Raw genomic sequence first — 18,457 nt, 5'->3', positions numbered from 1 at the left:
AGTGTTGTTAGACTATAGGGTTAACAGTAGTGGGGTTAACAGTATTGTTGTTAGACTGTAGGGTTAACAGTAGTGTCGTTAGACTGCAGGGTTAACAGTAGTGTTGTTAGACTGTGGGGTTAACAGTAGTGTTGTTAGACTGTAGGGTTAACAGTAGTGTTGTTAGACTGTAGGGTTAACAGTGGTGTTGTTAGACTGTAGGGTTAACAGTAGTGTTGTTAGACTGTAGGGTTCATAGTAGTAGGGTTAACAGTAGTGTTGTTAGACTGTAGGGTTAACAGTAGTGTTGTTAGACTGTAGGGTTAACAGTAGTGTTGTTAGACTGTAGGGTTAACAGCAGTGTTGTTAGACTGTAGGGTCAACATTAGTAGGGTTAACAGGAGTGTTGTTAGACTGTAGGGTTAACAGTAGTGTTGTTAGACTGTAGGGTTAACAGCAGTGTTGTTAGACTGTAGGGTTAACATTAGTAGGATTAACAGTAGTGTCGTTAGACTGCAGGGTTAACAGTAGTGTTATTAGACTGTAGGGTTAACAGTAGTGTTGTTAGAATGTAGGGTTAACAGTAGTGTTGTTAGACTGCAGGGTTAACAGTAGTGTTGTTAGACTGTAGGGTTAACAGTAGTGTTATTAGACTGTAGGGTTAACAGTAGTGTTGTTAGACTGCAGGGTTAACAGTAGTGTTGTTAGACTGTAGGGTTAACAGTGGTGTTCTTAGACTGTAGGGTTAACAGTAGTGTTGTTAGACTGTAGGGTTAACTGTAGTGTTGTTAGACTGTAGGGTTAACAGTAGTGTTGTTAGACTGTAGGGTTAACAGTAGTGTTGTTAGACTGTAGGTGGCAGGGTTAACAGTAGTGTTGTTAGACTGCAGGGTTAACAGTAGTGTTGCTAAACTGCAGGGTTAACAGTAGTGTTGTTAGACTGTAGGGTTAACAGGAGTGTTGTTAGACTGTAGGTGGCAGGGTTAACAGTAGTGTTGTTAGACTGTAGGGTTAACAGTAGTGTTGTTAGACTGTAGGGTTAACAGTAGTGTTGTTAGACTGTAGGGTTAACTGTAGTGTTGTTAAACTGTAGGGTTAACAGTAGTGTTGTTAGACTGTAGGGTTAACAGTAGTGTTGTTAGACTGTAGGTGGCAGGGTTAACAGTAGTGTTGTTAGACTGCAGGGTTAACAGTAGTGTTGCTAAACTGCAGGGTTAACAGTAGTGTTGTTAGACTGCAGGGTTAACAGTAGTGTTGTTAGACTGTAGGGTTAACAGTAGTGTTGTTAGACTGTAGGGTTAACAGTAGTGTTGTTAGACTGTAGGTTGCAGGGTTAACAGTAGTGTTGCTAAACTGCAGGGTTAACAGTAGTGTTGTTAGACTGCAGGGTTAACAGTAGTGTTGTTAGACTGTAGGGTTAACAGTAGTGTTGTTAGACTGTAGGGTTAACAGTAGTGTTGTTAGACTGTAGGTGGCAGGGTTAACAGTATTGTTGTTAGACTGCAGGGTTAACAGTAGTGTTGCTAAACTGCAGGGTTAACAGTAGTGTTGTTAGACTGTAGGGTTAACAGTAGTGTTGTTAGACTGTAGGTGGCAGGGTTAACAGTAGTGTTGTTAGACTGCAGGGTTAACAGTAGTGTTGTTAAACTGCAGGGTTAACAGTAGTGTTGTTAGACTGTAGGTGGCAGGGTTAACAGTAGTGTTGTTAGACTGCAGGGTTAACAGTAGTGTTGTTAGACTGTGGGGCTAACAGTAGTGTTGTTAGACTGCAGGGTTAACAGTAGTGTTGTTAGACTATAGGGTTAACAGTAGTGGGGTTAACAGTAGTGTTGTTAGACTGTAGGGTTAACAGTAGTGCCGTTAGACTGCAGGGTTAACAGTAGTGTTATTAGACTGTAGGGTTAACAGTAGTGTTGTTAGACTGCAGGGTTAACAGTAGTGTTGTTAGACTGTGGGGTTAACAGTAGTGTTGTTAGACTGTAGGGTTAACAGTAGTGTTGTTAGACTGTAGGGTTAACAGTGGTGTTGTTAGACTTTAGGGTTAACAGTAGTGTTGTTAGACTGTAGGGTTAACAGTAGTGTTGTTAGACTGTAGGTTTAACAGCAGTGTTGTTAGACTGTAGGGTTAACATTAGTAGGGTTAACAGGAGTGTTGTTAGACTGTAGGGTTAACAGTAGTGTTGTTAGACTGTAGGGTTAACAGTAGTGTTGTTAGACTGCAGGGTTAACAGTAGTGTTGTTAGACTGCAGGGTTAACAGTAGTGTTGTTAGACTGTAGGGTTAACAATAGTGTTGTTCGACTGTAGGTGGCAGGGTTAACGGTAGTGTTGTTAGACTGTAGGGTTAACAGTAGTGTTGTTAGACTGTAGGGTTAACAGTAGTTTTGTTAGACTGTAGGGTTAACAATAGTGTTGTTAGACTGTAGGTTGCAGGGTTAACAGTAGTGTTGTTAGACTGTAGGGTTAACAGTAGTGTTGTAAGACTGCAGGGTTAACAGTAGCGTTGTTAGACTGTAGGGTTAACAGTAGTGTTGTTAGACTGTAGGGTTAACAGTAGTGTTGTTAGACTGTAGGTGGCAGGGTTAACAGTAGTGTTGTTAGGCTGTAGGTGGCTTTGAGATTATGTTGTTTCTCTGTGTGTTGTTTTTTCTAGGTAGCTGGTCTTGAAACAGTGCTGGGGACGAAAGAGCTTTGGGCTATGATGTTATCCCTGTCTCTGATACCTGCCCTGCTACAGTACCTGGCCCTCCCCTTCTGCCCTGAGAGCCCCAGATACCTGCTCATCAACCGCGGTCAGGAGAGCCAGGCAGAGACTGGTGGGTAGCACTGTCACACAGTACACACTATTGTAGTGTAGTAATATTTAATATGTGTATATACAGTTCATTATATATACATCACATGCGACCTGTAATAAGACTACGCAATTAGCCCATTTAATGAGTTATCTGACTACATAAAAATTATTTAGCAATATTTAACCTGTTTGGGATAGGGGGCAGTATTTTCACGTTCGGATGAAAAGCATGCCCAGAGTAAACTGCCTGCTACTCAGGTCCGGAAGCTAATATATGCATATTATTAGTAGATTTGGATAGAAAACACTCTGACGTTTCTGAAACTGTTTGAATGATGTCTGTGAGTATAACAGAACTCATATGGCAGGCGAAAACCTGAGAAAAATCCGAACCAGGAAGTGGGAAATCTGAGGTTTGTAGTTTTTCAAGTCATTGTCTTTCGAATATACCGATGTTAATGGGGTCATATTGCACTTCCTATGGCTTCCACTAGATGTAAACAGTCTTTAGAACCTTGTTCCAGGCTTCTACTATGAAGGGGGAGCGAATAAGAGCTGTTTCAACCAGGGGTCTGGCAGAAAGCCTTGAACTAAGTCACGCGCGTGGCCGTCAGAGCGAGCTGCGTTCCCTTTCCTTTCCAAAGACAAAGGATTTGTCCTTTTGGAACATTATTGAATATTTATGCTAAAAACATCCTAAAGATTGATTCTATACTTCGTTTGACATGACCTAGTCAAATCATGTAGAAATGACCTAGTCAAATCATGTAGAAATGACTTGGTCAAATCATATAGAAATGACCTAGTCAAATCATGTAGAAATGACCTAGTCAAATCATATAGAAATGACCTGGTCAAATCATGTAGAAATGACCTAGTCAAATCATATAGAAATGACCTGGTCAAATCATGTAGAAATGACCTGGTCAAATCATGTAGAAATGACCTAGTCAAATCATGTAGAAATGACTTGGTCAAATCATATAGAAATGACCTAGTCAAATCATGTAGAAATGACCTAGTCAAATCATATAGAAATGACCTGGTCAAATCATATAGAAATGACCTAGTCAAATCATGTAGAAATGACCTGGTCAAATCATATAGAAATGACCTGGTCAAATCATATAGAAATGGCCTAGTCAAATCATGTAGAAATGACCTAGTCAAATCATATAGAAATGACCTAGTCAAATCATGTAGAAATGACTTGGTCAAATCATGTAGAAATGACCTAGTCAAATCATATAGAAATGACCTAGTCAAATCATATAGAAATGACCTAGTCAAATCATATAGAAATGACCTAGTCAAATCATGTAGAAATGACCTAGTCAAATCATGCTCTTTTTCGCATGCTTGAAATTCTGATTTGAACTGCTCTATATTGAACTCTGATGTCCTCTAGGACTTCACAGTCATATCAAGCATGTTCGACCCTAGTTTGCTGTGTCGCATTTCATTCTTCCCAAGTAAAAACACAACAAGCTCTGGGATGAACACGTTCTTGGATGTTTTATTTTGCCTGCCAATGTACAGCCAATCGTGAAGACTTTAACCACCTAGTCGATTAAAATGTAAGTCCTTATCCGTTTTGATCAAGTCATTCATACGAGTTAATTGCCATAAATCAAAAATATCAATTGCTTGCATTTTCACCATCATGTAAGCTATGTATTTGTTATACATACAGTAACAAAAAAAATAAACAAATCAAAATATATTTTAGATTTTAGATTCTTCAAAGTTGCCACCTTTTGCCTTGATGAGATCTTTACACACTCTTGGCATTCTCTCAACCACTTTCACCTGGATTTTTTTTACCAAACAGTCTTGAAGGCGTTCCCACATATGCTGAGCACTTGTTGGCTGCTTTTCCTTCACTCTAGGGTTCGTGTCTCTGCAGAGTGACGGTACTGATAAGTAGCCGTTGGAGATACTGCGAGACACTGGGGGAGTCCTTCATTTAGGAATGTGTTTTTACCTTTGTCTGACACTTCAGCCACTGATTACAGTGTGTTAGTAAAAGGCATGGAAATGGGTTGCATGGAAGCTCCTTTTGTATAATGTGGATCTCGAGTCTGATCTTATTTCTGGTTCTGTTGTCTTTGGAGTGAGGCCTAGCCTACTGGTGAAAAGGGGGCTCATTCATTTTGGGAAACGATTTGGCTGGAGGGAAGGTCGTAACAAATCCTGTCGTTTGTAAGGAATCCAGAGTAGAGGAACCTGATGGGTTATCAGAAAAGTAGCCTAAAGTGTTCCCAGCATGTTTCGTTACATGTCAAAGAAAGCAAGTTTAATGTTGAGGAGGATGTCATCGATCCCACGTATCTGTCTGAGACGTTTATGGGTAATCCTGATTTCGCTAGACCTCCTGAGATGACTTCTCCTTTGAAAACCTCAGTGTATTTAATTACTTTGTAAAATAAACAGATTGCCATACAGGGCATAAAGCTTCAGTTACAAGAATTTCGAGGCATTATTCCAAACATGGTCAAAGAGAGAGAGAGAGAGAGACAAAGAGAGCATGGCCCATAGCCAGAGGGAGAGAGACAGATAGAGAGAGAGAGAGAGAGAGAGAGAGAGAGAGAGAGAGAGAGAGAGAGAAAGCATGGCCCATAGCCATGGCCCATAGCCAGAGAGAGAGAGAGAAGGAAAGTATGGCCCATAGCCAGAGAGAGAGAGAGAGAGAGAGAGAGAGAGACAAAGAAAGCATGGCCCATAGCCATGGCCCATAGCCAGAGGGAGGGAGAGAGAGAGAGAGAGAGAGAGAGAGAGAGAGAGAGAAAGAAAGAAAGAAAGAAAGAAAGAAAGAAAGAAAGAAAGAAAGAAAGAAAGAAAGAAAGAAAGAAAGAAAGAAAGAAAAAGCATGGCCCATGGCCAGAGAGAGAGAGAGAGAGAGAGAGAGAGAGAGAGAGAGAGAGAGAGAGAGAGAGAGAGAGAGAGAAACATGGCCCATTGCCAGAGAGAGAGAGAGAGAGAAGGAAAGTATGGCCCATAGCCAGAGAGAGAGAGAGAAGGAAAGTATGGCCCATAGCCAGAGAGAGAGAGAGAAGGAAAGTATGGCCCATAGCCAGAGAGAGAGAGAGAGAGAGAGAGAGAGAGAGAGAGAGAGAGAGAGAGAGAGAGAGAGAGAGAGAGAGAGAGACAAGGAAAGCATGGCCCATAGCCAGAGGAAGAGAGAGAGAGAGAGACAATCACATTACACATTACACACCATCACATTACATACTATCGCACACATTACACACACTCATACACATTACACACAATCACATTACACACACTCACACACATTACACACTATCACATTACACACATTACACACCATCACATTACACACTATCACATTACACACTATCACATTACACACACTCACACACATTACACACTATCACATTACACACATTACACACAATCACATTACACACATTACACACATTACACACTATCACATTACACACATTACACACATTACACACTATCACATTACACACATTACACACAATCACATTACACACACTCACACACATTACACACTATCACATTACACACATTACACACCATCACATTACACACTATCACATTACACACATTACACACTATCACATTACACACATTACACACATTACACACCATCACATTACACACTATCACATTACACACATTACACATTAAAATTGTATCAAATCAACACCCAATGGTTTTACAAGCATTAGAAATATCCACTGGACGAGAACCAGGTGTTTGTGTTTATTCATCTTGTTTCTTCATGCTGAAGGTTAGGCATTAAGTCCCAGGCAATGTCATGTCTGGTTTACTGGATCAATGTCTGTGACTTGTTAAGTTGTCTATTGTCAATGTCTATTGTCTATTGTACAAACAAATATAATCTTTAAAAAATATATTATACAAAAATAACAAGGGCCTTGGAGACCCAGAAAGAGGTGGGTGGGTAGTACACAATAATCTTATGCCGGGATTCAATCAGGTCAGCAGTAGATCCACGATGTTGACGATGATATTCTTGTTGTTGTTTACCCCAGCCCTGTGGCGTCTGAGAGGCCCGTCAGACGAGGTGTTCACGGAGCTGGAGGAGATGAAGCAGGAGGCGGCTCACACCCAATCAGCCCTCACCGTCAAGGAGTTCTTCATGAAACGCTCCTACCGACAGCCAATCATCATCGTCCTTATCGTTAACCTGGGCTCCCAGCTCTCAGGCTTCAACGCGGTATGTTGTTTTAAATAAAATATTTGAGTAGTTTTATTGAAAATGCATTTTTCCAGGTCTGTCTCATTTGCAAAAGAGACCTGAACATTCTGTAGTGAGTAATGGGTTCTCTATGGGGTATTTTTCCAGTTCTGTCTCTTTTGCAAAAGAGACCTGAACATTCTGTAGTGAGTAATGGGTTCTCTATGGGGTATTTATTCAGACCTGAACATTCTGTAGTGAGTAATGTGTTCTCTATGGGGTATTTATTGTGACCTGAACATTCTGTAGTGAGTAATGGGTTCTTTATGAGGTATTTATTCAGACCTGAACATTCTGTAGTGAGTAATGTGTTCTCTATGGGGTATTTATTCAGACCTGAACATTCTGTAGTGAGTAATGTGTTCTTTATGGGGTATTTATTCAGACCTGAACATTCTGTAGTGAGTAATGTGTTCTCTATGGGGTATTTATTGAGACCTGAACATTTTGTAGTGAGTAATGTGTTCCCTATGGTCTAACAGACTAGCAGACTAGCAGACTAATGGACTAGCAGGCTACTAGACTACCAGATTAGCAGACTACCAGACTAGCAGCAGACTACCAGACTAGCAGCAGACTAGCCGACTAGCAGCAGGCTACCAGACTACCAGTCTCCTGGACTAGCAGACTAGAAGACTAACAGCAGATTAGCAGACAAAAATGATTCTACCAGACTCCTAGCAGACTAGTAACAGACTAGCAGCAGACTACCAGACAAGCAGCAGACTACCAGACTAGCAGCAGACTGGCAACAGACTACCAGACTAGCAGACTAGCAGCAGACTACCAGACTAGCAGCAGACTACCAGACTAGCAGACTAGCAGAAGACTACCAGACTAGCAGCAGACTACCAGACTAGCAGACTAGCAGCAAACTACCAGACTAGCAGCAGACTAGCAGCAGACTACCAGACTAGCAGCAGACTACCAGACTACCAGACTAGCAGCAGACTACAAGACAAGTACCAGACTAGCAGCAGACTACCAAACTAGCAGCAGACTACCAGACTAGCAGCAGACTACCAGACTACCAGACTACCAGACTAGCAGCAGACTACCAGACTACCAGACTAGCAGCAGACTACCAGACTACCAGACTACCAGACTAGCAGCAGACTACCAGACTACCAGACTACCAGACTAGCAGCAGACCACCAGACTACCAGACTACCAGACTAGCAGCAGACTACCAGACAAGCAGCAGACTACCAAACTAGCAGCAGACTACCAGACTACCAGACTACCAGACTACCAGACTACCAGACTAGCAGCAGACTACCAGACTACCAGACTACCAGACTAGCAGCAGACTACCAGACTACCAGACTAGCAGCAGACTACCTGTCTACCAGACTACCAGACTAGCCGACTACCAGACTAGCAGCAGTCTACCAGACTACCAGACTACCAGACTAGCAGCAGTCTACCAGACTACCAGACTAGCAGCAGACTACCAGTCTACCAGACTACCAGACTAGCAGCAGACTACCAGACTAGCAGCAGACTACCAGACAAGCAGCAGACTACCAGACTACCAGACTAGCAGCAGACTACCAGACTACCAGACTACCAGACTAGCAGCAGACTAGCAGACTACCAGACTACCAGACTAGCAGCAGACTAGCAGACTAGCAGCAGACTACCAGACCAGCAGACTAGCAGCAGGCTACCAGACTACCAGACTAGCAGCAGACTAGCAGACTAGCAGCAGACTACCAGACAAGCAGCAGGCTACCAGACTAGCAGCAGACTAGCAGACTAGCAGCAGACTAGCAGACTAGTAGTCTAGTAGCTGACTACTAGACTACCAGACTACTAGACTAGCAGACAAGCAAACTACTGGACTACCAAACTACCAGACTAGCAGACTAGCTGCAGACTAGCAGCCTAGCACCAGACTACCATACTAGTAGCATGTTACCAGACTGGCAGCAGATGACCGCAGACTAATAGCAGACTACCAGAATAGCAGACGAGCAGTAGACTACCAGACTAGCAGACTTGCAGTTATTTGCTAAACCCTCCCCTCTTTCCAGAGTTGATTCTGCGGCATTGTGTCAGTATGGTTCTTCTGGCTCTCCTGCAGCTCAGTAGGGAACCTGAGGCTGAAGGAAAGACAGGCAACACACTGAGGTTAAACATATACCCCACTTCTCATTTTCCAGATCATCAATTATTCCACCAAGATGTTTGACAAGGCTAACTTTGACGAAGCCAAGTATCTGACGCTGGGGGTGGGGGCCGTGAACGTGGCCTTCACTCTGGTGGCGGTGAGTAGAGTACACTAGAGTAATCTCACCTATAATCTCACCTGTTAGGAAGTATGGAGATTCACCTGTAATCTCACCTATTATGAAGTATGGAGACTCACCTGTAATCTCACCTATTATGAAGTATGGAGACTCACCTGTAATCTCACCTGTTATGAGGTATGGAGACTCACCTGTAATCTCACCTGGTATGAGGTATGGAGACTCACCTATAATCTCACCTGGTATGAGGTATGGAGACTCACCTGTAATCTCACCTGTTATGAGGTGTGGAGACTCACCTGTAATCTCACCTGGTATGAAGTATGGAGACTCACCTGTAATCTCACCTATTATGAAGTATGGAGACTCACCTGTAATCTCACCTGTTATGAGGTGTGGAGACTCACCTGTAATCTCACCTGGTATGAGGTATGGAGACTCACCTATAATCTCACCTGGTATGAGGTATGGAGACTCACCTGTAATCTCACCTGGTATGAGGTGTGGAGACTCACCTGTAATCTCACCTGGTATGAGGTATGGAGACTCACCTGTAATCTCACCTGGTATAAGGTATGGAGACTCACCTGTAATCTCACCTGTTAGGAAGTATGGAGACTCACCTGTAATCTCACCTGGTATGAGGTGTGGAGACTCACCTGTAATCTCACCTGGTATGAGGTATGGAGACTCACCTGTAATCTCACCTGGTATGAAGTATGGAGACTCACCTGTAATCTCACCTGGTATGAAGTATGGAGACTCACCTGTAATCTCACCTGGTATGAAGTATGGAGACTCACCTGTAATCTCACCTGGTATGAGGTATTGAGACTCACCTGTGAATATGTCTGTTTTTCCTCTTCAGTTCTTCCTGATGGAGAGGGCGGGGCGTAGGAAACTACTGCTGACTGGCTTCCTGTGTCTAGCTGTGTGCAACCTCTCCATGACCGTCATAGACTCAGTCCTGGTACCTATAACCACACCGACACTAACCCTAAATGATCAATCAATTATATTATACAATTGTCCACCTGAGTATTTACCATGTGAGTATTGTCTATCTCAGCGTACCTTGTTGGTGACTCTCTGTCTACCTGTAGGTGTAATACACTATGATGCTGTTATTCAACATGTTCTAAGGACAATTCGTATTATTCTGTATGTAAATCTATGACATTCCATTTAGTATGATATGTTACGTTGGAACAGCTGTCATACAATTACATATGAATTAGAGGAGGTATAGTATCATACTGTCCGTTTTACCTGGTTGTACAATATCATACGTCTTGGGTGATGTCATTTATCATACGTCTCGGTGTCACGTTCTGACCTTAGTTCTTTTGTTATGTCTTTGTTTTAGTATGGTCAGGGCGTGAGTTGGGTGGGTTGTCTATGTTCCGTTTTCTATGTTGTGTTTGCGTTTGGCCTGGTATGGTTCTCAATCAGAGGCAGGTGTCGTTAGTTGTCTCTGATCGAGAATCATACTTAGGTAGCCTGTTTTCCCCATTTTGGTTGTGGGTGTTTGTTTTCTGTTTAGTGTTGTTGCACCTTACAGGACTGTTCGTTGGTTGTTTATTGTTTTGTTTCAGTGTTCATTAAAATATGAACCCTTACCTTTGGCGCTTTGGTCCTCACCTTCTTCCACCGACGACGAACGTTACAGTCGGAGGATATCATTTTATCGTACAAATTGGAGGGTGTAATTTATCATACGAATTGGACGATGTAATTTACCATACGTCTTGGCTGATGTAATTTACCATACGTCTTGGCTGATGTAATTTACCATACGTCTTGGCTGATGTAATTTACCATACGTCTTGGAGGATGTAATTTACCATACGTCTTGGCTGATGTAATTTACCATACGTCTTGGAGGATGTAATTTACCATACGTCTTGGAGGATGTAATTTACCATACGTCTTGGCTGATGTAATTTACCATACGTCTTGGAGGATGTAATTTACCATACGTCTTGGAGGATGTAATTTACCATACGTCTTGGAGGATGTAATTTACCATACGTCTTGGAGGATGTAATTTACCATACGTCTTGGAGGATGTAATTTACCATACGTCTTGGAGGATGTAATTTATCATACGTCTTGGAGGATGTAATTTACCATACGTCTTGGCTGATGTAATTTACCATACGTCTTGGCTGATGTAATTTACCATACGTCTTGGAGGATGTAATTTACCATACGTCTTGGAGGATGTAATTTACCATACGTCTTGGCTGATGTAATTTACCATACGTCTTGGCTGATGTAATTTACCATACGTCTTGGAGGATGTAATTTACCATACGTCTTGGAGGATGTAATTTACCATTTACCATACGTCTTGGAGGATGTAATTTACCATACGTCTTGGAGGATGTAATTTACCATACGTCTTGGCTGATGTAATTTACCATACGTCTTGGCTGATGTAATTTACCATACGTCTTGGCTGATGTAATTTACCATACGTCTTGGCTGATGTAATTTACCATACGTCTTGGCTGATGTAATTTACCATACGTCTTGGAGGATGTAATTTACCATATGTCTTGGAGAATGTAATTTATCATACGTCTTGGAGGATGTAATTTACCATACGTCTTGGAGGATGTAATTTACCATACGTCTTGGAGGATGTAATTTACCATACGTCTTGGAGGATGTAATTTATCATGCGTCTTGGAGGGTGTAATATAGGTTGCACCTCTGTCACTCGGTCGCGTCCTGCCATTGTTTTTAACGTTCTCAAGCCCTCTGTTAGCGCAGCCATAGTGGTGCCTTAAAGGGGGTCATGAGCACCGTCATTCTGGACGGAGGATAACTACTGTTTAGTCTAATTAACACTATAGTGCCTGGAAATACAATATTTTTTTTGTACAAAAGATTTTGAAGGAAACAACTTTGCCGTTGACCTCCCCTCAATCTTAGCTTGCTAGCTAACGTTATACTACATTTAAAGTCAATCTGGTGACCTCCCCTCAATCTTAGCTTGCTAGCTAACGCTATACTACATGTAAAGTCAATCTGGTGACCTCCCCTCAATCTTAGCTTGCTAGCTAACGTTATACTATATGTAAAGTCAATCTGGTGACCTCCCCTCAATCTTAGCTTGTTAACTAACGTTATACTATATGTAAAGTCAATCTTGTGACCTCCCCTCAGTCTTAGCTTGCTAGCTAACGTTATACTATATGTAAAGTCAATCTTGTGACCTCCCCTCAATCTTAGCTTGCTAGCTAACGTTATACTATATGTAAAGTCAATCTTGTGACCTCCCCTCAGTCTTAGCTTGCTAGCTAACGTTATACTATATGTAAAGTCAATCTTGTGACCTCCCCTCAATCTTAGCTTGCTAGCTAACATTATACTATATGTAAAGTCAATCTTGTGATCTCCCCTCAATCTTAGCTTGCTAGCTAACGTTATACTATATGTAAAGTCAATCTTGTGACCTCCCCTCAGTCTTAGCTTGCTAGCTAACGTTATACTATATGTAAAGTCATTCTTGTGACCTCCCCTCAGTCTTAGCTTGCTAGCTAACGTTATACTATATATAAAGTCAATCTGGTGACCTCCCCTCAATCTTAGCTTGCTAGCTAACGTTATACTATATGTAAAGTCAATCTGGTGACCTCCCCTCAATCTTAGCTTGTTAACTAACGTTATACTATATGTAAAGTCAATCTTGTGACCTCCCCTCAGTCTTAGCTTGCTAGCTAACGTTATACTATATGTAAAGTCAATCTTGTGACCTCCCCTCAGTCTTAGCTTGTTAACTAACGTTATACTATATGTAAAGTCAATCTTGTGACCTCCCTCAATCTTAGCTTGCTAGCTAACGTTATACTATATGTAAAGTCAATCTTGTGACCTCCCCTCAATCTTAGCTTGCTAGCTAACGTTATACTATATGTAAAGTCAATCTTGTGACCTCCCCTCAATCTTAGCTTGCTAGCTAACGTTATACTATATGTAAAGTCAATCTGGTGACCTCCCCTCAATCTTAGCTTGCTAGCTAACGTTATACTATATGTAAAGTCAATCTTGTGACCTCCCCTCAATCTTAGCTTGCTAGCTAACGTTATACTATATGTAAAGTCAATCTTGTGACCTCCCCTCAATCTTAGCTTGCTAGCTAACGTTATACTATATGTAAAGTCAATCTTGTGACCTCCCCTCAGTCTTAGCTTGCTAGCTAACGTTATACTACATGTAATGTCAATCTGGTGAGCTCCCCTCAATCTTAGCTTGCTAGCTAACGTTATACTACATGTAATGTCAATCTGGTGACCTCCAAATGATGACAAAAGGTTTTCCTACTAATCATTTGCCTCCTTTTTTTAAATGTCATTATACTTCCAAGCCATTGCAATGGATGTTGGATAACGTTTTCATCAGCGCTCATTGACGATGCATTGAGTAGAATGCTCAGTCTGGCATCAGTCCAAAAAACGCACGATCAAAACAACATTGTGATGACGCATGCAACCCTTGAATAGTATTGCACATCTTAATCTGAGACCAGGTTGCTTGTTAGGCAGTAACAACAAAGAAGAATTACAGGAAGCATTTATATTGTCAGTTAGAGGAACTAACGACAAAGGTTAAGAGAATTGGCTTAAGTTTAGACTAAGGGTTAGCTAAAATGCTACACTTGTCCCGTTGTCACTTGAACAGGCAACCTTTGGAGTGCTAGACAGTCTGGGATTACGCTCACCCATCCTCCCTGACCAATATAAGATTGATTGACTGATTGATCTGCCCTGTAGTTCCTTGTCCCAGAGCTGCGTAGCCTGCAGGTGTTGGTCGTGTTCTTCCTGATCTCAGCCTATGAGGTGGGACCTGGTCCTATTTCCTGGTTCATCGCTGCAGAGCTGTTTGACCAGCCAGCCAGACCAATCGCCATGGCCTTCACCAGCATGCTCAACTGGGGAGGGAAGTTCATGCTGGCCCTGCTCTTCCCTCCACTACTGGTAAGTTTAACATAGCCTGTGTCATAGGATAGCTGTAATACAACACCGATGGTACATGACAATACGGCACCAATGGTAAATGACATTATGGCACCAATGGTACATGGTATTATGGCACCAATGGTACATGGTATTATGGCACCAATGGTAAATTACATCATGGCATCAATGGTACATGACAATACGGCACCAATGGTACATGGTATTATGGCACCAATGGTAAATTACATCATGGCATCAATGGTACATGACAATACGGCACCAATGGTACATGGTATTATGGCACCAATGGTAAATTACATCATGGCATCAATGGTACATGACAATACGGCACCAATGGTACATGGTATTATGGCACCAATGGTCAATTACATTATGGCACCAATGGTACATGACAATACGGCACCAATGGTAAATGACATTATGGCACCAATGGGACTTAACATTATGACACCAATAGTACATGACATTATGGCACCAATGGGACTTAACGTTATGACACCAATGGGACTTAACATTATGACACCAATAGTACATGACATTATGGCACCAATGGGACTTAACGTTATGACACCAATGGGACTTAACGTTATGACACCAATGGGACTTAACGTTATGACACCAATGGGACTTAACATTATGACACCAATAGTACATGACATTATGGCACCAATGGGACTTAACATTATGACACCAATGGGACTTAACGTTATGACACCAATGGGACTTAATATTATGGCACCAATGGTACATGACATCATGGCACCAATGGGACTTAATATTATGGCACCAATAGTACATGACATAATGGCACCAATGGTACATGACATAATGGCACCAATAGTACATGACATAATGGCACCAATGGTACATGACATAATGGCACCAATAGTACATGACATAATGTCACCAATGGTACATGACGGTATGACTGGTTTGATATCATAGATAGGACTATCTTCTAAAATGAATCAATGAAATGTACTGCAATTTCCAGTTGTGTTAATTAACTCTCTGCTCCTGTGTGTGTGTGTGTGTGTGTGTGTGTGTGTGTGTGTGTGTGTGTGTGTGTGTGTGTGTGTGTGTGTGTGTGCGTGCGTGCGTGCGTGTGTGTCTCTCTCTCTCTCTCTCTCTCTGTAGAAACTGTGTGGTGCTTATGTGTACCTCCTCTTTATGACCATGGCTCTGACAGCCTTCAGCTTCACTTGGAGACGCCTACCTGAGACCAAGGGACGCACCTTCGATGACATCACAGCCGAGTTCCGAGAGTCCGAGGGCATCCCCCTGCACATTAAGACTGGTTTCAACACCTTCCCCTGACCTGACCGCCCTGGCCCCCCTCTCACCTTACCCCCTCCCCCTACCCAGAGGTCGGAGGTTGTACTGGGGGGTCACCGAGGTCTTCTTGTGTTCAACCTTCGCTTGGGACAAATGTTTTATTGTATTTAACCTTTTGCTTAACCAGGTAGTCAGAACACGACCTCTAACACAAGGGAGACATGGTGGGACTGATACAGGAATTCAGGTGGTGGCCTCCCACAGTGTTGTCCGTTTTCTGACGACGTGTACATTTATAAACATCAAAAATAAGATTTCCTCTGTTACTGTAGTAGTCACGCATATGTATCATAAAATGGATAAATATTATTATCTGTATTGTTGGATTGAGGTATTACGATAACTTGTTTTCAGATCCATATCATTGAATATTAAAAGTGAAGCTCCTGTATATAAGAGATTATAAGAGTCTGGATCTCCTATCTGTAAGAGTTTATAAGAGTCTGACGCTCCTGTCTATAAGACTTTATAAGAGTCTGAAGCTCATGTCTATAAGACTTTATAAGAGTCTGAAGCTCATGTCTGTAAGACTTTATAAGAGTCTAAAGCCCCTGTACCTGATGAAACATTGAACTTCTGTGGCGTGGTTCTCCTCCATTGGACAGAAGCGTTCCTCACAACTATCAACTATTTGCCTCTGAGCAGCTTCACCTAAGCAGTAAGGTCAACACTTTACAGTAAGGTACCATTTGTAAAGAGTCTGTAAAGGTTTAAGTGATTATTTAAGCATTTATAAATGCATTATAAACCATTAATAAGTAAGGGATAATCAACGAGGGGTTTTTTGGGAAAATAATGATTGACGTGGAACAGAACTTCCACAGAGTTACATTATTTTCCAGAGAACGCATAGAGCCCCTCGTCCCTTATATACCGAGGCTATAGACAGGTTGGTTGTTTAGCAACAGAACTTCCACAGAGTTACATTATTTTCCAGAGAACGCATAGAGCCCCTCGTCCCTTATATACCGAGGCAGTAGACAGGTTGGTTGTTTAGCAACAGAACTGAAACGTGCACAATTACGGAGCAAAACAGACGTGGTTAGAATGTTTTACAACATGTAATATAATTTGTCTCTAATGTTTTATTGAAAACATAAATACATTTGCACAAATGAGCACTTGTTGTCTCTCAAATACATCTTTACAGTTGTTGGTTAGCTAGCTAGGAAATGTTTTGCCATATTAGCATTGACATGAAATCAGTCAAAACACCTAAAAACAAGACATGGTATCAAGAACAAGATGAAAATAGCTAAAATGAGCCACTTATGATTCCCCACATGGCAGTTTCTTGTGGGTGTTGCTAGGTGATGGGGGAGGGTCTGGGTGGTGGGGGAGGGTGTGGGTGGTGGAGAGGGTCTGGGTGATAGGGGAGGGTCTGGGTGGTGGGGAGGGTCTGGGTTGTGGGGGGGGGTCTGGGTGACGAGGGAGGGTCTGGGTGGTGGGGGAGGGTCTGAGTGGTGGGGGAGGGTTTGGGTGATGGGGAGGGTCTGGGTGGTGGGGGAGGGTCTGGGTGGTGGGGGAGGGTTTGGGTGATGGGGAGGGTCTGGGTGGTGGGGGAGGGTCTGAGTGGTGGGGGAGGGTTTGGGTGATGGGGAGGGTCTGGGTGGTGGGGGAGGGTCTGGGTGGTGGGGGAGGGTTGTCAAACATTTTCTTTTTTGCTTTGGGGAGGGTTATGTGTTTGTTATTGGAATATATAGTTGAAATCGGAAGTTTACATTATCTTAGGTTGGAGTCTAAAGCGATGATCTCATTTTTCAACCAATATACACATATATCTTCTTAACAAACTATAGTTTTGGTAAGTCGGTTAGGACATCTACTTTGTGCATGACAAGTCATTTTTTCAACAATTGTATAAAGACAGATTATTTCACTAATAATTCACTGTATCACAATTCCAGTGGGTCCGAAGTTTACATACACTAAGTTGACTGTGCCTTTAAACAGCTTGGAAAATTCCAGAAAATGATGTCATGGCTTTAGAAGTTTCTGATAGGCTAATTGACATCATTTGAGTCAATTGGAGGTGTACCTGTGGATGTATTTCAAGGCCCACCTTCAAACTCAGTGCCTCTTTGCTTGACATCATGGGAAAATCCAAATAAATCAGTCAAGAACTCAGAAAAAAAATTGTAGACCTCCACAGGTCTGGTTCATCCTTGGAAGCAATTTCCAAACACCTGAAGGTACCACGTTCATCTGTACAAACAATAGTACGAAGTTTAAACACCATGGGACCACGCAGCCGTCATACCGCTCAGGAAGGAGATGCGTTCTGTCTCCTAGAGATGAACGTACTTTGGTGCGAAAAGTGCAAATCAATCCCAGGACAACAGCAAAGGACCTTGTGAAGATGCTGGAGGAAACAGGTATATCCACAGTAAAACGAGTCCTATATCGACATAACCTGAACGGTCATTTAGCAAGGAAGAAGCCACTGCTCCAAAACTGCCATTAAAAATGCAGACTACGGTTTGCAACTGCAGACTACGGTTTGCAACTGGGGACAAAGGCTGTACTTTTTGGAGAAATGTCCTCTGGTCTGATGAAACAAAAATAGAACTGTTTGGCCATTATGACCATCATTATGTTTGGAGGAAAAAGTGGGAGGCTTGCAACTGAAGAACTCCATCCCAACCGTGAAGCACGGGGGTGGCAGCATCATGTTGTGGGGGTGCTTTGCTGCAGAGGGGACTGGTACACTTTACAAAATAGATGGCATCATGAGGCAGAAAATTATGTGGATATATTGAAGCAACATCTCAAGGCATCAGTCAGGAAGTTAAAGCTTGGTCGCAAATGGGTTTTCCAAATGGACAATGACCCCAAGCATACTTCCTAAGTTGTGG

At 42.3% G+C, this 18,457-nt stretch overlaps 1 protein-coding gene across 1 annotated transcript in view; it reads left to right on the top strand.

Annotated features, from left to right (window-relative positions):
- The window catches only part of LOC139375469 (solute carrier family 2, facilitated glucose transporter member 1), a 44,210-nt gene extending 27,493 nt beyond the window's left edge, over window positions 1-16,717 (top strand). Inside the window, exons 6-11 of the mRNA XM_071117284.1 lie at window positions 2,632-2,794; window positions 6,822-7,006; window positions 9,193-9,297; window positions 10,148-10,249; window positions 14,061-14,264; window positions 15,405-16,717. Coding sequence (XP_070973385.1) covers window positions 2,632-2,794; window positions 6,822-7,006; window positions 9,193-9,297; window positions 10,148-10,249; window positions 14,061-14,264; window positions 15,405-15,584 — 939 coding nt within the window. The 3' untranslated portion in view covers window positions 15,585-16,717. The remainder of the gene's footprint in view (window positions 1-2,631; window positions 2,795-6,821; window positions 7,007-9,192; window positions 9,298-10,147; window positions 10,250-14,060; window positions 14,265-15,404) is intronic.
- Window positions 16,718-18,457: the final 1,740 nt, after the last annotated feature.

Source organism: Oncorhynchus clarkii, chromosome 19 (assembly GCF_045791955.1).
Source record: "Oncorhynchus clarkii lewisi isolate Uvic-CL-2024 chromosome 19, UVic_Ocla_1.0, whole genome shotgun sequence".
Classification (NCBI taxonomy): domain Eukaryota; kingdom Metazoa; phylum Chordata; class Actinopteri; order Salmoniformes; family Salmonidae; genus Oncorhynchus; species Oncorhynchus clarkii.
This window is presented reverse-complemented; position numbering and strand designations above follow the sequence as displayed.